Below are 21375 nucleotides of genomic sequence, written 5' to 3' on the forward strand. Positions count from 1 at the left end.
CCAGTGGGATTTCAGGAAACTTAACACCACGTTAAGATCCCAAGGTGCCACTGGAGGCACAAAAGGAGGCTGAATATGCAGCACTCCCTTAACAAACGTCTGAACTTCAGGTAGAGAAGCCTACTCCTTTTGAAAGAAAATGGATAGGGCCGAAATCTGGACCTTAATGGAACCCAATTTTAGGCCCAAAGTCACTCCGGACTGTAGGAAGTGAAGGAAACGGCCCAGCTGGATTCCTCCGTAGGAGCATTCCTGGCCTCACACCAAGCAACATATTTTCGCCATATACGGTGATAATGTTGAGCTGTCACGTCCTTCCTAGCCTTTATCAGCGTAGGCATGACCTCATCTGGAATGCCTTTCTCTGCTAGGATCTGGCGTTCAACCGCCATGCCGTCAAACGCAGCCGCGGTAAGTCTTGGAACAGACAGGGCTCCTGTTGCAACAAGTCCTGTCGTAGAGGAAGAGGCCACGGGTCCTCTGTGAGCATTTCTTGCAGATCTGGATACCAAGTCCTTCGTGGCCAATCTGGAACAATGAGGATTGTTCTCACTCCTCTTTTTCTTATTATCCTCAGCACCTTGGGTATGAGAGGAAGAGGAGGAAATACATAGACCGACTGGAACACTCACGGTGTGACCAGGGCGTCCACAGCTATCGCCTGAGGGTCTCTTGACCTGGCGCAATACCTCTGTAGCTTTTTGTTGAGGCGGGATGCCATCATGTCCACCTGTGGCAGTTCCCACCGACTTGTAATCTGTGTGAAGACTTCCTGATGAAGTCCCCACTCTCCCGGGTGGAGGTCATGCCTGCTGAGAAAGTCTGCTTCCCAGTTGTCCACTCCCGGGATGAACACTGCTGACAGTGCGCTTACGTAATTCTCCGACCAGCGAAGAATTCTGGTGGCTTCCGCCATCGCCACCCTGCTCCTTGTGCCGCCTTGTCGGTTTACATGAGCCACTGCGGTGATGTTGTCTGACTGAATCAGAACCGGTTGGTCACGAAGCAGGGTCTCCGCTTGACGTAGGGCGTTGTATATGGCCCTTAGTTCCAGGATGTTGATGTGAAGGCAAGTCTCTTGACTTGACCACAGACCTTGGAAATTTCTTCCCTGTGTGACTGCTCCCCAACCTCGGAGGCTTGCGTCCGTGGTCACCAGGACCCAGTCCTGAATGCCGAATCTGCGGCCCTCGAGAAGGTGAGCGCTCAGCAAGCCACCACATGAGTGACACCCTGGCCCTGGGGGATAGGGTGATTAACTAATGCATCTGAAGATGTGATCCGGACCACTTGTCCATTAACTCCCAATGAAAGGTCCTCGCATGGAACCTGCCGAAGGGAATGGCCTCGTATGATGCCACCATCTTTCCCAGGACTCGAGTGCAGTGATGTACTGACACCTGTTTTGGTTTTAATAGGTTCCTGACCAGTGTCATAAGTTCCTGAGCTTTCTCTATCGGGAGATAAACCCTTTTCTGGTCCGTGTCCAGAATCATGCCCAGGAAAGGCAGACGAGTCGTAGGAACCAACTGCGACTTTGGAATATTCAGAATCCAGCCGTGTTGCCGTAACACTTCCAGAGAAAGTGCGACGCTGTTCAGCAACTGCTCTCTTGATCTCGCTTTTATGAGATCGTCCAAGTACGGGATAATGGTGACCCATTGCTTCCGCAGGAGTACCATCATTTCCGGCATTACCTTGGTAAATATTCTCGGTGCCGTGGAGAGACCAAACGGCAACGTCTGAAATTGGTAATGACAATCCTGTACTACAAATCTGAGGTACGCCTGATGAGGTGGATAAATGGGGACATGAAGGTTTGCATCCTTTATGTCCAGAGACACCATAAAATCCCCCCCTTCCAGGCTTGCGATGACCGCTCTCAGCGATTCCATCTTGAACTTGAACCTTTTCAGGTATATGTTCAGGGATTTTAAATTCAATATGGGTCTGACTGAACCGCCGGTTTTGGGACTACAAACATGGTCGAATAATAACCCCTTCCCTGTTGAAGGAGGGGAACCTTGACCACCACCTGTTGAAGATACAATTTGTGAATTGCAGTTAACACTATTTCCCTCTCGTAGGGGGAAGCTGGTAGGGCCGATCTGAGGTATCGGTGAGGAGGCATCTCTTCGAATTCCAGCTTGTATCCCTGAGACACAATTTCTATCGCCCAGGGATCCACCAGGGAGTGAACCCACTTGTGGCTGAAATTCCGAAGACGTGCCCCCACCGGGCCTAGCTCCGCCTGTGGAGCCCCAGCGTCATGCGGTGGATTTTGTAGAGGCCGGGGAGGACTTCTGTTCCTGGGAACTAGCTGTGTTGTGCAGCTTCTTACCTCTGCCCCTGCCTCTGGCAAGAAAGGACGCACCTCGGACTTTCTTGTTTCTTTGTGATTGAAAGGACTGCATTTGATAATACGGTGCTCTCTTAGGCTGTGAGGGAATAAAAGGCAAAAAATTATTTGACTTTCCAGCTGTAGCTGTGAAGACCAGGTCCGAGAGACCCTCCCCAAACAATTCCTCACCCTTGTAAGGTAAAACCTCCATATGCCTTTTTGAGTCGGCATCAACTGTCCACTGCCGCGTCCACAGGACCCTTCTGGCAGAAATCGACATAGCATTTATTCTAGAACCCAGTAGACTAATGTCTCTTTGAGCATCTCTCATAAATAGGACAGCGTCTTTAATATGCCCCAGGGTCAACAATACAGTATCCTTGTCTAAGGTATCAATTTCCTCAGATAAGGTATCCGTCCATGCTGCTACAGCACTACACACCCAGGCCGACGCGATTGCCGGCCTCAGTAAGGTACCTGAATGTGTATAAATGGACTTAAGGGTAACCTCCTGTTTGCGATCCGCAGCATCTTTGAGGGTAGCCGTATCCTGTGACAGCAGGGTTACCTTCTTGGATAAGCGTGTTAAAGCTTTGTCCACCCTAGGGGAGGATTCCCAGCGTAACCTGTCCGCTGGCAGGAAAGGATACGCCATAAGAATCCTTTTGGAAATCTGCAGTTTTTTATCTGGAGAATCCCAAGCCTTTTCACATAACTCATTTAGCTCGTGTGAGGGGGGAAAGGTTACCTCCGGCTTCTTTTCCCCATACATATGCACCCTCTTCTCAGGGACTGGGGTTTCCTCTGTGATGTGCAACACATCCTTAATTGCTTAATTATAATCATATACCGGATGGATTTAGCCAATTTTGGCTGTAACTTTGCATCATCGTAATCGACACTGGAGTCAGAATCCATGTCGGTATCTGTGTCAACAGTTCGGCATAGTGGGCGCTTCTGAGACCCTGACGGCGTCTGCGACATAGGATCAGGCACGGGTTGGGACCCTGACTGTCCCGAGGCTTCAGCTTTTTCTAACTTTTTTTGCAAGGAATTAACATTATCATTTAAAACCTTCCACATATCCATCCAATCAGGTGTCGGCGCCGTCGGCGGAGACACCACATTAATTTGCTCCCGCTCTGCTTCCACATAGCATTCCTCATCAGACATGTCGACACAAGCATACCGACACACCACACACACAGGGAATGCCCTCTCTGAAGACAGTTCCCCCACAAGGCCCTTTGGAGAGACCGAGAGAGAGTATGCTAGCACACACCCCAGCGCTATAAACCCAGGAATAACACAGTAACTTAATGTTAACCCAGTAGCTGCTGTTTATATTGCTTTTTGCGCCTAATTATGTGCCCCCCCCCCTCTCTTTTTACCCTCTTCTACCGTGTATCTGCAGGGGAGAGCCTGGGGAGCTTCCTCTCAGCGGAGCTGTGGAGAAAAATGGCGCTGGTGAGTGCTGAGGAAGAAGCCCCGCCGCCTCGGCGGCGGGCTTCTGTCCCGCTTAAATATGCAATTTTTTTGGCGGGGGCTCATACATATATACAGTGCCCAGCTGTATATATGCTTAACTTTGCCAAAAGAGGTCCCAAATGCTGCCCAGGGCGCCCCCCCCCGCGCCCTGCACCCTTACAGTGACCGGAGTATGTGTAGGTGTGTGGAGCAATGGCGCACAGCTGCAGTGCTGTGCGTTACCTCAGTGAAGAACACGGAGTCTTCTGCCGCCTGTGAAGTCTTCTTTGCTTCTCATACTCACCCAGCTTCGGTCTTCCGGCTCTGCGAGGGGGACGGCGGCGCGGCTCCGGGACCGGACGGCGAGGGTGAGATCCTGCGTACCGATCCCTCTGGAGCTAATGGTGTCCAGTAGCCTAAGAAGCAGGACCTAGCTTCAGAGAGTAGGGCTGCTTCTCTCCCCTCAGTCCCACGATGCAGGGAGTCTGTTGCCAGCAGAGCTCCCTGAAAATAAAAAACCTAACAAAATACTTTCTCTCAGCAAACTAAGGAGAGCTCACTGAAAAGCACCCAGCTCGTCTGGGCACAGTATCAAACTGAGGTCTGGAGGAGGGGCATAGAGGGAGGAGCCAGTTCACACCAGAACCTAAATTCTTTCTTAAAGTGCCCATGTCTCCTGCGGAGCCCGTCTATCCCCATGGTCCTTACGGAGTCCCCAGCATCCACTGGGACGTTATAGAGAAATATGTATTCTCTTGAAAAGAATAGTCTAAAAGGTGACATTATTAATATCTTCAAATATGTAAAGAGTCATTATAAGGAGTTAGCAGCGGATTTGTTTATTAAAAGAACTCTGTATAGGACACGTGGGCACTCGCTGAGGCTAGAGGAGAGAAAATTCTGTACACAACGTAGGAAAGGGTTTTTCACGGTAAGGGCAATAAAGATTTGGAACTCCCTGCCGAAGAAGGTAATAATGGCAGACTCTGTAAATGCATTTAAAAATAGATTGGTCAAATTTATAACTGGAAAAACTATCCAGTGTTATAGCATTTAACATAGAGACATTAATATCTGGGAGTGGTAAGAATCATAGTTGTCAACTGGAACTAAACCATTACTTCAGCAGGTGTATTGTAATATGAACAGCTTAACACAGCATACAGGTTGAACCCGATGGGCAGTCTGCCTCTTTTCAACCTCACTATGTAACTACCAAAGTCATCAATCATCGTCAGAGATTGACCAATGGATTTAAAACGGCAACATAAATAATTGATAAGCTATACTGGTTTAGAATTTGGTACAGTTGCCGTTTAAAATCTATAGGTCAAAGCAGCCAATCATCTTCAACTTTGACAAATTACATAATATTAAATTTACCACTTAGGGGGGTACCAAATTAGAGGTGAAACATCATCGGGCGCGAAAAAACAGCCTTTTCTCGCACTTTTTTCCGATGTTTCACAGATATTTTTTTTACAGGCTATCGAATTAGCATCGCCCATAAAAATGTTCACATGAAAACGGGGCTGTGTACGGGAAATTGGTTTCAGCTGTCTGAGGCAGGTGAAACAAAATCCCAGATAAGCAGAGTCCCTGACGGGACAATTAGCCGTGGCAAAAAGCTGCGGTTAATTGGATATCCCCCTAAGGAGGATTTAGCCGCTGTCAATTTTCCTACAAAAAAAACAGAAAAACAACTTATTCATGTTTTTTTTTTTACCCAATTTTTTGGGGGAGGCATTTCAATTAATGCACATTTTTTTCATGTTTTTGTGTGAACTTATCTTGGATCCCTGCATTTTAACAATGTGGCTGCAAAAAAAAAATGGCGCTTATCATAGATTTTGTTTCTCCTGTCTCTGGGCAGATATAACAAAATTCCCCGATTATGCCGGTTCTCTGCATCAATTGAACCCCCTCCCCCACACAGTGATAGATTTAGGGGAAATTCATTCTCCATGTAATAGGTGAGGTGCAATAGTTGGTACATACATACTACGTACTTATATTTATCTGCTGCAAATCTAGGAACTGTAATAATGTACAATATAACAATACAAAACCATAAATAAAAACACTACACCAATGGTTCTTTTACACCCATGACATACATATATATATATATATATATATATATATATATATATATATATATATATATATATATATGTATGTGTACACAAAAACATTAGTTTAGCAATAGCAGTGAAATCAGTGTTGGCTTTTCAATATCATTTTGCCACAATCACAGTTTAAATCTGTCCAAATCCTGCATTCACACAATCGGCAAAGCGGTATCAGCGATTCGGATAAAACAATGCCATTTACAGCACAGCAATTTCTCAGACTTGCACAAACCTGCCCACGATCGGAATGTAGCTACAATTCCCAGTTTGCTCGCCTGGAATCTGGCCTCTCTGTCCTCTCTGAAAAGGAAAATAGTAAACTCAAAACACATACTAAACTATTTCAAAGCCTGGATGGAATCAAAGAATTCTCTTTCCAAAGGCAACCTTGGGTTCTGCAAACAGCATGTCATGGGACTGCTAATGTAACAAGTCAGTGTACAAAAGACACCGCATTTCCGGAGATTCTCACTGTACAGGGTCATCTGGAACAACTTTTCGCCATTACATGTAGCTAATAGCCTCCAAAATAAAATAAGTATTACAAAGATTTTGATAAGCAGGCACTGGCGTTAGCATAGATCTGTATTGAATCTGGAACCCCACATGTTAAGTGAGAGATGACATGCTATTACTTGCAGTTTTATTTCTAAATATCACAAAGTGGATGTTATACAGTGATAAACCAGGACTGTGCATACCATCACCTGCTCTGGTCATGTGAAACAGTATTTATAGGTGCTGCAATTACCCAGAAGCAATGTGAAGGAAATAACACACTTCAATGCTTTTATTTATGTAAGAAATGTGTGACTTTCCACTTAGCAGCCGATCAGTAAGAACAGCACGCATTGCACCATCACTGTTTATAATGACTCTCCCCGTCGCCCCCACAGAGATGTATAACTCCATGATGTCCCCTTCGCTGTAACTCCAGCCTCGGCCTGGGTCCTCAAGTTAGTGCATCAGGCATCTGACAAGAGTGGAGAGCTGTGTGTGACCCATCTGCACTTTGCATTGCCCCACGGCCTACTAAAACTGCCACGTAGTGTACAGAATTTTACATGCTGCCTAAAACAAAATAAAACTGCATAATAATTCACTTTGCCCTGAATTCATGTCACTTGTAATACACATCACTGTTATGGCCAGCAGAGGTCACCCTATCACACACTGCTGGAGGCCAAAATAACACAGGAAGGCTGGGGGCATTATTCAGCAGATTATGGTGAACTAAGGAAAGCTCTATTTTCAGTAGAATAGTGCAACACAAGCTGTAATACCGATACCTTTCTTCTACATCACCCAGACAAGAAGCCATCATTTTAAATCTGGAATACTAACACATATGCCAAAGACAGAAATCAAGGTCTAAAACTAGTCTTCCAGCTGCTGTAGGACTACATGTCAAATCATGCTCTGCCACAAAATTTGCTCCCCCCCAGCGCCCTGCACCCTCAGTGACCGGAGTGTGAAGTGTGCTGAGAGCAATGGCGCACAGCTGCAGTGCTGTGCGCTACCTTATCTGAAGACAGGAACGTCTTCTGCCGACGCTTTCTCCGGACCTCTTCGCTCTTCTGGCTCTGTAAGGGGGCCGCCGGCGCGGCTCCGGGACCCATCCAGGCTGAACCTGTGATCGTCCCTCTGGAGCTAATGTCCAGTAGCCAAGAAGCCCAATCCACTCTGCACGCAGGTGAGTTCGCTTCTTCTCCCCTTAGTCCCGCGCTGCAGTGAGCCTGTTGCCAGCAGGACTCACTGAAAATAAAAAACCTAAGTATACTTTTACTTCTAAGCAGCTCAGGAGAGCCACCTAGATTGCACCCTTCTCGGCCGGGCACAAAATCTTAACTGAGGCTTGGAGGAGGGTCATAGGGGGAGGAGCCAGTGCACACCAGCTAGTCCTAAAGCTTTTACTTTGTGCCCAGTCTCCTGCGGAGCCGCTATTCCCCATGGTCCTTACGGAAGTCCCAGCATCCACTAGGACGTCAGAGAAAAAAAATATACGTTATGGTAAGAACTTACCATTGATAACGATATTTCTCCTAAGTCCACAGGATAACAATGGGATATGATGAAGCGACAGCGGATTTGCACCAATCGGTCAAAGCTTTCCGGCCTCCCAGGAAGCAACGGGCCCGTCCATATATCCCCTCCTGGCTCAGGCAAATCAGTTGTATTCCAAAGCTCAAGGCAGGAGCATCATAGATAGCTCTAATCAGGCAATGAGAACACACATGTACACCCTTCCGTACTAGAAGGAAGAGGTTAGTGAGTAAAAGGATCCTCAAATCAGGTGCGTCAGGGTGGAATCCCTGTGGATCCGGTGGACTTAGGAGAAAATAAGATTTTACTTACCGGTAAATCTATTTCTCGTAGTCCGTAGTGGATGCTGGGGACTCCGTAAGGACCATGGGGAATAGACGGGCTCTGCAGGAGACAGGGCACTCTAAGAAAGAATTAGGACTACTGGTGTGCACTGGCTCCTCCCTCTATGTCCCTCCTCCAGACCTCAGTTAAGGAAACTGTGCCCGGAACAGCTGACAGTACAAGGAAAGGATTTTGGAATCCAGGGTAAGACTCATACCAGCCACACCAATCACACCGTATAACTCGTGATAAACTTACCCAGTTAACAGTATGAACAACAACAGAGCATCAGACCAACCTGATGCAACCATAACATAACCCTTATGTAAGCAATAACTATATACAAGCATTGCAGAAGAAGTCCGCACTTGGGACGGGCGCCCAGCATCCACTACGGACTACGAGAAATAGATTTACCGGTAAGTAAAATCTTATTTTCTCTAACGTCCTAGTGGATGCTGGGGACTCCGTAAGGACCATGGGGATTATACCAAAGCTCCCAAACGGGCGGGAGAGTGCGGATGACTCTGCAGCACCGAATGAGCAAACACAAGGTCCTCCTCAGCCAGGGTATCAAACTTGTAGAATTTTGCAAAAGTGTTTGAACCCGACCAAGTAGCTGCTCGGCAAAGCTGTAATGCTGAGACCCCTCGGGCAGCCGCCCAAGAAGAGCCCACCTTCCTTGTGGAATGGGCTTTTACTGATTTTGGAGGCGGCAATCCAGCCGCAAAATGAGCCTGCTGAATCGTGTTACAGATCCAGCGAGCAATAGTTTGCTTTGAAGCAGGAGCACCCAGCTTGTTGGATGCATACAGGACAAACAACGACTCAGTTTTCCTGACTCCAGCCGTTCTGGCTACATAAACCTTCAAAGCCCTGACTACCTCTAGTAACTTGGCATCCTCCAAGTCACGAGTAGCCGCAGGCACCACAATAGGTTGGTTCAAATGAAAAGATGACACCACTTTTGGCAGAAATTGCGGACGAGTCCGTAATTCTGCCTCATCCATATGGAAAACCAGATAGGGGCTTTTATGTGACAAAGCCGCCAATTCTGACACACGCCTAGCCAAAGCTAAGGCCAACAGCATGACCACCTTCCACGTGAGATATTTTAACTCCACGGTTTTAAGTGGCTCAAACCAGTGGGATTTCAGGAAACTCAACACCACGTTAAGATCCCAAGGTGCCACTGGTGCACTCCCTTTACAAACGTCTGAACTTCAGGAAGAGAAGCCAGTTCCTTTTGAAAGAAAATGGATAGGGCTGAAATCTGGACCTCAATGGACCCCAATTTTAAGCCCAAAGTCACTCCAGACTGTAGGAAGTGAAGGAAACGGACCAGCTGGAATTCCTCCGTAGGGGCATTCCTGGCCTCACACCAAGCAACATATTTTCGCCATATACGGTGATAATGCTTAGCCGTTACGTCCTTCCTAGCCTTTATTAGCGTAGGAATAACCTCATCCGGAATGCCTTTTTCTGCTAGGATCCGGCGTTCAACCGCCATGCCGTCAAACGCAGCCGCGGTAAGTCTTGGAACAGACAGGGCCCCTGTTGCAACAGATCCTGTCTGAGAGGCAGAGGCCATGGGTCCTCTGTGAGCATTTCTTGCAATTCCGGATACCAAGTCCTTCTTGGCCAAACCGGAACAATGAGTATTGTTCTCACTCCTCTTTTTCTTACGATTCTCAGCACCTTGGGTATGAGAGGAGGAGGAGGAAATACATAAACCGACAGGAACACCCACGGTGTCACTAGTGTGTCCACAGCTATCGCCTGAGGGTCTCTTGACCTGGCGCAATACACTTGTAGATCATGTCCACCTGTGGCAGTTCCCAACGACTTGTAATCTCTGTGAAGACTTCATGAAGTCCCCACTCTCCCGGGTGGAGGTTGTGCCTGCTGAGGAAGTCTGCTTCCCAGTTGTCAACTCCCGGAATGAACACTGCTAACAGTGCTTTTACATGATTCTCCGCCCCGCGAAGAATTCTGGTGGCTTCCGCCATCGCCACCCTGCTCCTTGTGCAGCCTTGGCGGTTTACATGAGCCACTGCGGTGATGTTGTCTGCCTGAATCAGCACCGGTTGGTAGCGAAGCAGAGGCTCTGCTTGACTTAGGGCGTTGTATATGGCCCTTAGTTCCAGGATATTGATGTGCAGACAAGCCTCCTGACTTGACCACAGACCCTGGAAATTTCTTCCCTGTGTGATTGCCCCCCACCCTCGGAGGCTTGCATCCGTGGTCACCAGGACCCAGTCCTGAATGCCGAACCTGCGACCCTCGATAAGGTGAGCACTCTGCAGCCACCACAGGAGAGACACCCAGGCCCTGGGGGATAGGGTGATCAGCCGCTGCATCTGAAGATGCGATCCGGACCACCTGTCCAACAGATCCCACTGACAGGTCCTCGCATGGAACCTGCCGAAGGGAATGGCTTCGTATGACGCCACCATCTTTCCCAGGACTCGCGTGCATTGATGCACCGACACCTGTTTTGGTTTTAAGAGGCCTCTGACCAGAGTCACGAGCTCCTGAGCCTTCTCCGCCGGGAGAAAAACCTTCTTCTGGTCTGTGTCCAGAATCATGCCCAAGAAGGGCAGATGCGTCGTAGGAATCAGCTGCGACTTCGGAATATTCAGAACCCAGTCGTGCTGTTGCAACACCTCCCGAGAGTGTGCTACGCTGATCAGCAACTGCTCTGTGGACCTCGCCTTTATGAGGAGATCGTCCAAGTATGGGATAATTGTAACTCCTTGCTTTCGCAGAAGCATCATCATTTCTGCCATTACCTTGGTAAATATTCTCGGTGCCGTGGACAGACCAAACGGCAACGTCTGGAATGGGTAATGACAATCCTGTACCACAAATCTGAGGTACGCCTGATGAGGTGGATAAATGGGGACATGAAGGTATGCATCATTTATGTCCAGAGACACAATCTAATCCCCCCCTTCCAGGCTTGCGATGACCGCTCTTAGCGATTCCATCTTGAACTTGAACCTTTTCAGGTATATGTTCAGGAATTTTAAATTCCGGTTTCGGTACTACAAACATGGTCGAATAATAACCCTTTCCCTGTTGAAGGAGGGGAACCTTGACCACCACCTGCTGAAGATACAATTTGTGAATTGCAGTTAACACTGTTTCCCTCTCGTGGGGGGAAGCCGGCAGGGCCGTCGGTGAGGGGGCATCTTCTCAAGTCCAGCTTGCATCCCTGAGACTCAATATCTATTGCCCAGGGACCCAACAGGGAGTGAACCCACTTGTGGCTGAACTTATGCAGGCGTGCCCCCACCGGGCCTAGCTCCGCCTGTGGAGCCCCAGCGACATGCGGTGGATTCTTGTAGAGGCCGTGGAGGACTTCTGTTCCTGGGACCTAGCTGTGTTGTGCAGCTTCTTTCCTCTGCTTCCGCCTCTGGCAAGAAAGGACGCACCTCGGACTTTCTTGTTTCTTTGTTCTAAAGGCTGCATTTGATAATGTCGCGCTTTCCTAGGCTGTGCAGGAATACAAGGCAAAACAACAGAATTACCAGCTATAGCTGTGGAGACCAGGTCCGAGAACCCTTCTCCACACAATCCTCAGCCTTCCATATGCCTCTTAAGTCGACATCATCTGTCCATTGCATATTCTACAGGACACGTCAAGCAGAAATCGACATAGCTTTGTCTCTAGGACCCAGTATACTCATGTCTCTTTGGGCATGTTATATATATATATATATATATATATATATATAAATCTCTTAAGACAGCATCTTTAATATATATATCTATATATCTCTGTATATACATATATCTATATATATCTACATACTAGGGTCTCAATCTCTGCTGATAAGGTACCTGTCCACTCTGCCCCAGCGCTATAAACCCATGCCGACACAATCGCCGGTCTGAGTAGTGTACCAGTATGTGCACGCTATCTGCAGGATCCCTGAGAATAGCTGTTACGACAAGTTACCTTTTGGGCAAACGTGACACCCTAGGGGAAGATTCCCATCGTATCCTGGCCCTAGTGGGGAAAGGATACTGCCTGAGAATTCTTTGTGGGAAACTGCAGTCTCTTGTCTGGAGATTCCCGCTCTTTTTCATCATGAGAGGAGGGAAATTTACCTCAGCTTTCTTCCCCTTAAACATGTGTACCCTTGTGTCAGGGACAGATGAGTCATCAGTGATATGCAAATCATCTTTCCTTCCAATAATCATATATTGAATACTTTTCTGCCATTTTGGCTGTAACTTTGCATTATCGTAGTCGACACTGGAGACAATCTCCGTGTCGACATCAGTGTTTATTATTTTGGATAGTGAGCATTGAGAGACACTGAAGGTCTCTGCGACAAAGGGACAGACATGGGTAGATTTCCTGTCTGTTCTCTAATCTTATGTGCAATAAATTCACCTCAGCACTTAATTACACATATCCAACAGGTGTCGGCGTTGTCGACGAAGACACCCTCACACACATATTTGCTCTATCTCCTCCTTAGGGGAGCTTTTTACCTCAGACATGTCGACACACACGTATCGACACACCACACACACAGGGGATGCTCTATTTGAAGACAGTTCCCCCACAAGGCCCTTTGGAGAGAGAGAGAGAGAGAGAGAGTATGCCAGCACACACCCCAGCACTATATGACCCAGGAATCACACAGTAACAGTGTTAACCCAGTAGCTGCTGTATATCTTGTTTTTACGCCAAATTTATGTGCCCCCCCTCTCTTTTCACCCTCTTCTATCGTGCTTCTGCAGGGGAGAGCCTGGGGAGCTTCCTCTCAACGGAGCTGTGGAGAGAAAATGGCGCTGGTGAGTGCTGAGGAAGAAGCCCCGGAAGGAATGGCGCTGGTGAGTGCTGAGGAAGAAGCCCCGCCCCCTCAGCGGCGGGCTTCTGTCCCGCGATTTTGTGTAAAATAATGGTGGGGGCTCATGCATATATATAGTGCCCAGCTGTATATATGCCCCCCCCCCCGCGCCCTGCACCCTACAGTGACCGGAGTGTGTGGGTTAGTGTGGGAGCAATGGCGCACAGCTGCAGTGCTGTGCGCTACCTCATATGAAGACAGGAGTCTTCTGCCGCCGATTTTGATGTCTTCTTGCTTCATTCGCCGGCTTCTGTCTTCTGGCTCTGCGAGGGGGACGGCGGCGTGGCTCCGGGAACGGACGACCAAGGTTGAGTTCCTGTGTTCGATCCCTCTGGAGCTAATGGTGTCCAGTAGCCTAAGAAGCGCAACCTATCCGCAGTTAGTAGGTTTGCTTCTCTCCCCTCAGTCCCACGTAGCAGAGAGTCTGTTGCCAGCAGATCTCTCTGAAAATAAAAAAATCCTAATAAAATACTTTCTTATTAGCAAGCTCAGGAGAGCCCACTAAAGTGCACCCAGCTCTGACCGGGCACAGATTCTAACTGAGGTCTGGAGGAGGGACATAGAGGGAGGAGCCAGTGCACACCAGTAGTCCTAATTCTTTCTTAGAGTGCCCCGTCTCCTGCGGAGCCCGTCTATTCCCCATGGTCCTTACGGAGTCCCCAGCATCCACTAGGACGTTAGAGAAATACCGTTATCAACGTTAAGTTCTTACCATAACGTATATTTCTTCGGCAGGGTCCACAGATTATCCACAGGATAACAATGGGATTTCCCAAAGCAATTTAGTGGTGGGGATGCTCCTGATTGGACAGGAGAATCCTTTGCCCAAATTCAGCATCATGAGAGCCAAAGGTATACATGGCATAATGCCTAATGAATGTGTTAATGGAAGACCATGTGGCTGCATTACATATCTGTTCAGCTGAAGCACCACTTTGTGCTGCCCATGATGGACCTACCTTACGAGTAGAGTAAGCAGAGACATTAGCTGGAACAGGGAGATTAGCTTGAGAATATGCTTCTGAAATTGTCATCCGAAGCCATCTTGCCAGTGTCTGCTTTTCAGCAGACCATCCTCTCTTGTGAAGAAAATGAAAAGAGAATCTGTCTTTCTGATGGCACTGGTATGATCCAAGTAGATCCTTAATGCACGGACCACGTCCAGCGATACATCTCCCGCAGAAAGGCCCGGTACCTGGAAAGCCGGGTCGACAATTTCTTCATGAAGGTGGAATTTAGACACCACCTTCGGAAGATACCCAGATCTAGTTCTGAGAACTAATTTATCTGGATAAAAAATCAGAAATGGGGAACGGCATGATTATGCCCCTAAATCTGATACTCTTCTAGCTGACGCCATAGCCAGTAGAAAGAGAACTTTAGCTGTCAATTATTTAAGATCCACTTTATTAAGCGGTTCAAATGGGGCAACTTGAAGGGCTTTCAGGACTAGACTTAAGTCCTAAGGCACTGTAGGAGGAAGAAAAGGAGGATGAATGCGCAGCATTCCCTGGAAAAAAGTATGCATATCCTGTAAGTTGGCAATTTTCTTTTGGAACCAGTCAATGCTGATACTTGAACTCTCAAGGAAGCCACCTTCAAACCTTTATCCATTCCTGCCTGAAGGAATGCTAAGACCCTGGAAACTCTGAAAGACTTAGGGTTCATTTTCCGTTCACTGCACCAATGAATATAGGTTTGACATATTCGGTGATAAATGCAAGCTGAGGAAGGTTTCCTTGCTCTGAGCATAGTTTGAATTACCTGTTGTGAGAATCCTCTTGACTTCAGGATAGAGGTCTCAAGAGCCACGCCGTCAAAGACAGTCGATCCAGATGTCTGTGATAACAAGGACCCTGCATCGGTAGATCTGGACGTTGAGGGAGCAGAAGTGGAGCATCCATCAACATTCTCTGCATATCTGTGTACCAATGCCTTCTGGACCAAGCCGGAGCTATTAGTATCACGGCACCTTTCCATTGCTTTATCTTTCTCACCAGCCTGGGTAATAGGGTGATTGGAGGAAACCCATAAGCCAGATGAAAGTCCCATCTCACCAACAGGGCATCCACAAAGATCGCTCTGGGATCCTTTGTTCTTGACCTGTATCCGAGAACTTTGTTGTTCAGACGGGACACCATGAGATTCATCTCTGGCAACCCCCACTTGTCTACTAGAGTCTGGCAGACCTCCGGGTGTAGAGCCCATTCGCTTGCCTGAATGGCGTGTCGACTGAGAAAGTCCGCTTCCCAGTTTAGGACTCCCGGAACGAACACTGCGGACAAGGCTGGATGATGAAGTTCTGCCCACTTTAGTATGTGACTTACCTCAGTCATCGCTTTTCGGCTGCGAGTTCCTCCCTGATGGTTGAGGTACGCTACTGCCGTCGCATTGTCCGAGTGGGTCTGGACTGGTTTTCCCCAAAGAATGTCCATTGCCTGAATCAGTGCCATGTATATGGCCCGAAGTTCCAATACCGACAGTTCTTCCCCCTCTTGGGGGCCCACGACCCCCTCTGGAGGGAGAATTGATAGCGTTGCGAGCGCAGCGAGCCCGCAAGGGGCTCATTTGGGCTCACCCAGCTGTCGGTATGCCGGCGGTCGGGTTTCGGCGCCGGTATGCTGGTCGCCGGGAGCCTGACCGCCGGCATAACATACTACACACATTTATTGGCAGGCAACCTTCTTCTTTGGTCCACTGCCCCTGGAAACACAACCTTCCTGACACTGCTCCCCAGGCTCTGGAGACTGGCATGTCATCAGAATTTCCCAATCTGATATCCAAAAGGGTCTCCCCTTGTCCAGATGGGATGTCTGTAGCCACCAGGCTAATGACCTTCTTACTTCTATCGTAAGAACCATAGTCTGTGTTTTTATCGTCTGATGCAACCCATTCCATTTGGCAAGAATCAGACGCTGCAGAGGCCTCAAGAGGAATTGTGCATACTTCACTATGTCAAATGTTGACACCATCAAACCCATGACACGCATTGCTGTGTGAATGGAAACCTTTTGACTGTGTCCTGAATCCTTGACTGAACCTTGGATATCTTTTTCAGAGGTAACATTGCTCTCTGAAGACTTGAATCCAGTACAGCCCCCAAGTGAGTCATCCGCTGTGACGGAACCAGAGACGATTTTGCCCAATTTATGAGCCACCTGTGCTTCTGCAGACACGTTATTGTCTGTTGCAGATGACATAAGAGCAAATCCTGCGACTGTGCCAGGATTAAAAGATTGTCGAGGTATGTAAAAATTCTTATTCCCTGCTGGCGGAGATAAGCTGCCATAACCACCATAATCTTGGTAAATCCTCTGGTGGCTGCGGCTAACCCAAAAGGTAGGGCCTGGAACTGAAAATGCTGTTGGAGGATAGCGAACCTGAGATAGCACTGATGGGACAGTGCTATAGGAACATGTAGGTAAGCATCCTGTATATCCAGGGATATCATATAATCCCCTGGCTCCATGGCCAAAATGATGGAACGTAAAGTCTCCATGTGAAACAGAGGTACCCAAATGTATTTGTTCAGCACTTTAAGATCAAGAATGGGCCGAAATGACCCATTTGGCTTCTGAACTAAAAACAGGTTGGAGTAAAACCCCTGTCCTTGTTGTGCATGAGGAACTGGAATGACTACTCCTGACTGAAGCATTTTCTGAACTGCCTCTTGCAAAGCCCTGGCCTTTGTCTCTACCCGAGGCGGGCTGGTACAAAAAAACCTTCGAGGAGGGTGCTTCTTGAAGGCAAAAGCATAACCTAACAATACTGCTTCCTGCACCCAGGCATCTGTTGTAGACTGCTGCCAGATCTGTGCAAACTGAAGAAGTCGGCCCCCCACAGTGGGATCCCCTAGGTGGAGGCCCGCACCATCAGGCTGATGGCTTATCTGTCTTACCAACCGGTCCTCTGGTAGCACAATGCTTTTTGGTCTTACCAGACTTGTTGTATTGAGACTGCCTGCTATCACTTTTACCTTTAGCTTTTCCTTGAGACCGAAAAGGCCGAAAAGCCAGAACTTTAGGTTTGAAATTGTATGTGGAAGGAAACTTTACTTTCTTGGAGTCTGCTTCTGACTCCAAAATATTTGTCAATTCTTTACCAAAAAGAATATCTCCAGAAAAGGGCAAAGATTCCAAAACCTTCTTAGATTCTGAATCAGCTTTCCACATAAGTAGCCAAACTGCTCTATGAGCAGTTATTGTTGAAGCTGATGCCCTGGAGCCAATAGTACCCATATCCAATGCTGCTTCTTCCAAGAACATTGCAGCCTGTTTTATATGTGCTACAGATGTAGCCACCTTTATCTTGACTGGCTGAGGCGTTTGTCCCGATCGAGCATACGCAGCGTAGGGAGGCGCGCCTAGTCACAGAGAGGCGTACCTAATCGCACGGAGGCAGACAGAGCGTTTGGCGTTACCTTTATGTGTAATACCTGCGATCAGCCACCAGATGTCGCTTTTTACAATCACCACTGAGCATGCGTGTGGTCTCCCGTAAAATACAATACTGAAATATATAATAAGGACTACTTTACTAAGGCTTCTCATTACGCTGCATACAGTAAATACTCATTACGCTGCATTATTTAATACAGTATATACGATACAGACACAGATAGTACAGCATACAGTATATGATCCATCTACAGTACTTTATGAATATGTGAGCGTCCAAGTCCCGCAGACAAAACAACAGAAAACCAGTAGTGTACACTGTCGCAAATGGACGTGTTAGAAGTTCACTATTGCCTCTTGAGATTAGGAATTTTGTACAGTATGTTAGCGTCCTAATCCCGTAGTCATTACAGCATAATCAAAACCAATGGATTTATTCATCTGTCTGCGGCGAAGTGGTGAAGTGTTCCGCTTCCTATACTCAGAGTCCTGAGTTCGATTCCTAAAGTACAAATGCATGTTAGTTTTTTCCAGACACTTTATTATTTTTTTTATTCACATAAACCAGGGCAAAGCTGCATGAGCGGTTCTATGCACCGTACAGTACACATACAATTCTGTAGCTGGGCAGACTCAATAGAAATGGCTACCACCTATGACTCCTTGCCCCACAGAGGCCCTAGGCTACGGAGCAAGTAACAGTCCAGATTTTACAGGCTATGGGGCAATGCTGAAGGAGCGTCACAATCCTCTAGCTAAAATACACAGGGGCGATAGGAATAAGCGAGGTCTATGCACATTATGGTACACCGGACTCGATCGCATAGCACACTGGCAAAATGGCCGCCGCCCCTGAACCCTTGTGCATGGGGCAATGCTGAAGGAGCGTCACAATCCCCTAGCTAAAATACACAGGGGCGATAGGGATAAGCTAGGTCTGCACATTACGGTACACCGGACTCAATCGCATAGCACACTGGCAAAATGACCATTACCCCTGAACCCCCACCTCGTGGCAGGCAGCGATGGCTATGGTGCAATGCTGAAGGAGCGTCACAATCTCCTAGCCAAAATACACAGGGGCGATAGAGATAAGCGAGGTCTATGCACATTACGTTGCACCGGGCTCGATCGTATAGCAAACTGACAAAACACAAGTTTTACATAAAGCATGGCAAAGCTGCAGGAGAGTTTCTACTGTCAAGGTTCTATGCACTTTACGGTACACATACAATTCTATAGCAGGGCAAACTCAATTGAAATGGCTACCGCCTGTGACTCCTAGCTCCATGGAGGCACTCGGCTATGGAGCAAGTAACAGCATAGATTTGAAGCAATGCTGAAGGAGCGTCAGAATCCCCTAGCTAAAATACACAGGGGTGATAGGGATAAGCGAGGTCAATGCACATAACGATACACCGCAAAGTACCCCATGGTTTTGATTATGCCTTTTCTTTGAACACGGTATTTTCCACTGCCTCGCCCTACCCCCATCCCACTTTCCCCTTCCCCCCTGGGAGCCTGCAAAGTACATGCAGTAGACAGGGAGGGAGTTCCGATCAGGTTACAAGACATGTGCAACAGTATACTACTGTGTGTAGGAAAATCCTCCACCTACTCTGATTTATGTGAAACCTGTGTGCACCCTTTCATTGAATGTATAACAAAGAAAAAAAAATAAGATTTTACTTACCGATAAATCTATTTCTCATAGTCCGTAGTGGATGCTGGGGACTCCGTCAGGACCATGGGGAATAGTGGCTCCGCAGGAGACAGGGCACAAAAGCAAGCTTTTAGGATCACATGGTGTGTACTGGCTCCTCCCCCTATGACCCTCCTCCAAGCCTCAGTTAGGTACTGTGCCCGGACGAGCGTACACAATAAGGAAGGATCTTGAATCCCGGGTAAGACTCATACCAGCCACACCAATCACACCGTACAACTTGTGATTTGAACCCAGTTAACAGTATGATAACAATGAAGTAGCCTCTAAAAAAGATGGCTCACAACAATAATAACCCGATTTTTTTGTAACAATAACTATGTACAAGTAATGCAGACAATCCGCACTTGGGATGGGCGCCCAGCATCCACTACGGACTATGAGAAATAGATTTATCGGTAAGTAAAATCTTATTTTCTCTAACGTCCTAGTGGATGCTGGGGACTCCGTCAGGACCATGGGGATTATACCAAAGCTCCCAAACGGGCGGGAGAGTGCGGATGACTCTGCAGCACCGAATGAGAGAACTCCAGGTCCTCCTCAGCCAGGGTATCAAATTTGTAGAATTTAGCAAACGTGTTTGCCCCTGACCAAGTTGCAGCTCGGCAAAGTTGTAAAGCCGAGACCCCTCGGGCAGCCGCCCAAGATGAGCCCACCTTCCTTGTGGAATGGGCATTTACAGATTTTGGCTGTGGCAGGCCTGCCACAGAATGTGCAAGCTGAATTGTACTACAAATCCAATGAGCAATAGTCTGCTTAGAAGCAGGAGCACCCAGCTTTTTGGGTGCCTACAATATAAACAGCAAGTCAGACTTTCTGACTCCAGCCGTCCTGGAATTATATATATATATATATTTTCAGGGCCCTGACAACGTCTAGCAACTTGGAGTCCTCCAAGTCCCTAGTAGCCGCAGGCACCACAATAGGTTGTTTCAGGTGAAACGCTGACACCACCTTAGGAAGAAACTGGGGACGAGTCCGCAGTTCTGCCCTGTCCCGAATGGAAAATCAAATATGGGCTTTTGTAAGACAAAGCCGCCAATTTTGACAATCGCCTGGCCGAGGCCAGGGCCAACAGCATGGTCACTTTCCATGTGAGATATTTCAAATCCACAGATTTGAGTGGTTCAAACCAATATGATTTGAGGAATCCCAACGCTACGTTGAGATCCCACGGTGCCACTGGGGGCACACAAGGGCTGTATATGCAATACTCCCTTGACAAACGTCTGGACTTCAGGAACTGAAGCCAATTCTTTCTGGAAGAAAATCTATAGGGCCGAAACTTGAACCTTAATGGACCCCAATTTGAGGCTCATAGACACTCCTGTTTGCAGGAAGTGCAGAAATCGACCTAGTTGAAATTTTTTCGTGGGGCCTTCCTGGCCTCACCCACGCAACATATTTTTACCACATGTGGTGATAACGTTGTGCGGTCACCTCCTTCCTGGCTTTGACCAGGGTAGGTATGACCTCTTCCGGAATGCCTTTTCCCTTAGGATCCGGCGTTCAAACCGCCATGCCGTCAAACGCAGTCGCGGTAAGTCTTGGAACAGACAAGGTCCCTGCTGGAGCAGGTCCTTTCTTAAAGGCCGATGCCACGGTTCCTCTTGGAACAGACATGGTACTTGCTGAAAGCAAATCCCTTCTTAGCTCCCGAGGCCATTAGTCCTCTGTGAGCAACTCTTGAAGTTCCGGTTACCAAGTCCCTCTTGGCCAATCCGGAGCCACGAGTATAGTTCTTACTCTTCTATGTCTTATAATTCTCAATACCTTGGTTATGAGAAGCAGAGGAGGGAACACATACACCGACTGTTACACCCACGGTGTTACCAGGACGTCCACAGCTATCGCCTGAAGGTCTCGTGACCTGGCGCAATACCTGTCCCATTTTTTGTTCGGGCGGGACGCCATCATGTCCACCTTTGGTCTTTCCCAACGGTTCACAATCATGCGGAAAACTTCCCGATGAAGTTCCCACTCTCCCGGGTGGAGGTCGTGCCTGCTGAGGAAGTCTGCTTCCCAGTCGTCCACTCCCGGAATGAACACTGCTGACAGTGCTATCACATGATTTTCCGCC

General features: G+C 47.8%; 1 protein-coding gene across 1 annotated transcript in view; it reads right to left on the minus strand.

Moving 5' to 3' along the window:
- Positions 1–21375, minus strand: part of RICTOR (RPTOR independent companion of MTOR complex 2) — a 291482-nt gene that overhangs the window by 73993 nt on the left and 196114 nt on the right. The window contains exon 10 of the mRNA XM_063961244.1: positions 6173–6240. Within this exon, the coding sequence (XP_063817314.1) occupies positions 6173–6240 (68 nt within the window). The remainder of the gene's footprint in view (positions 1–6172; positions 6241–21375) is intronic.

The sequence above is a fragment of the Pseudophryne corroboree genome, chromosome 1 (genome assembly GCF_028390025.1).
Source record: "Pseudophryne corroboree isolate aPseCor3 chromosome 1, aPseCor3.hap2, whole genome shotgun sequence".
NCBI classification, from domain to species: Eukaryota; Metazoa; Chordata; class Amphibia; order Anura; family Myobatrachidae; genus Pseudophryne; species Pseudophryne corroboree.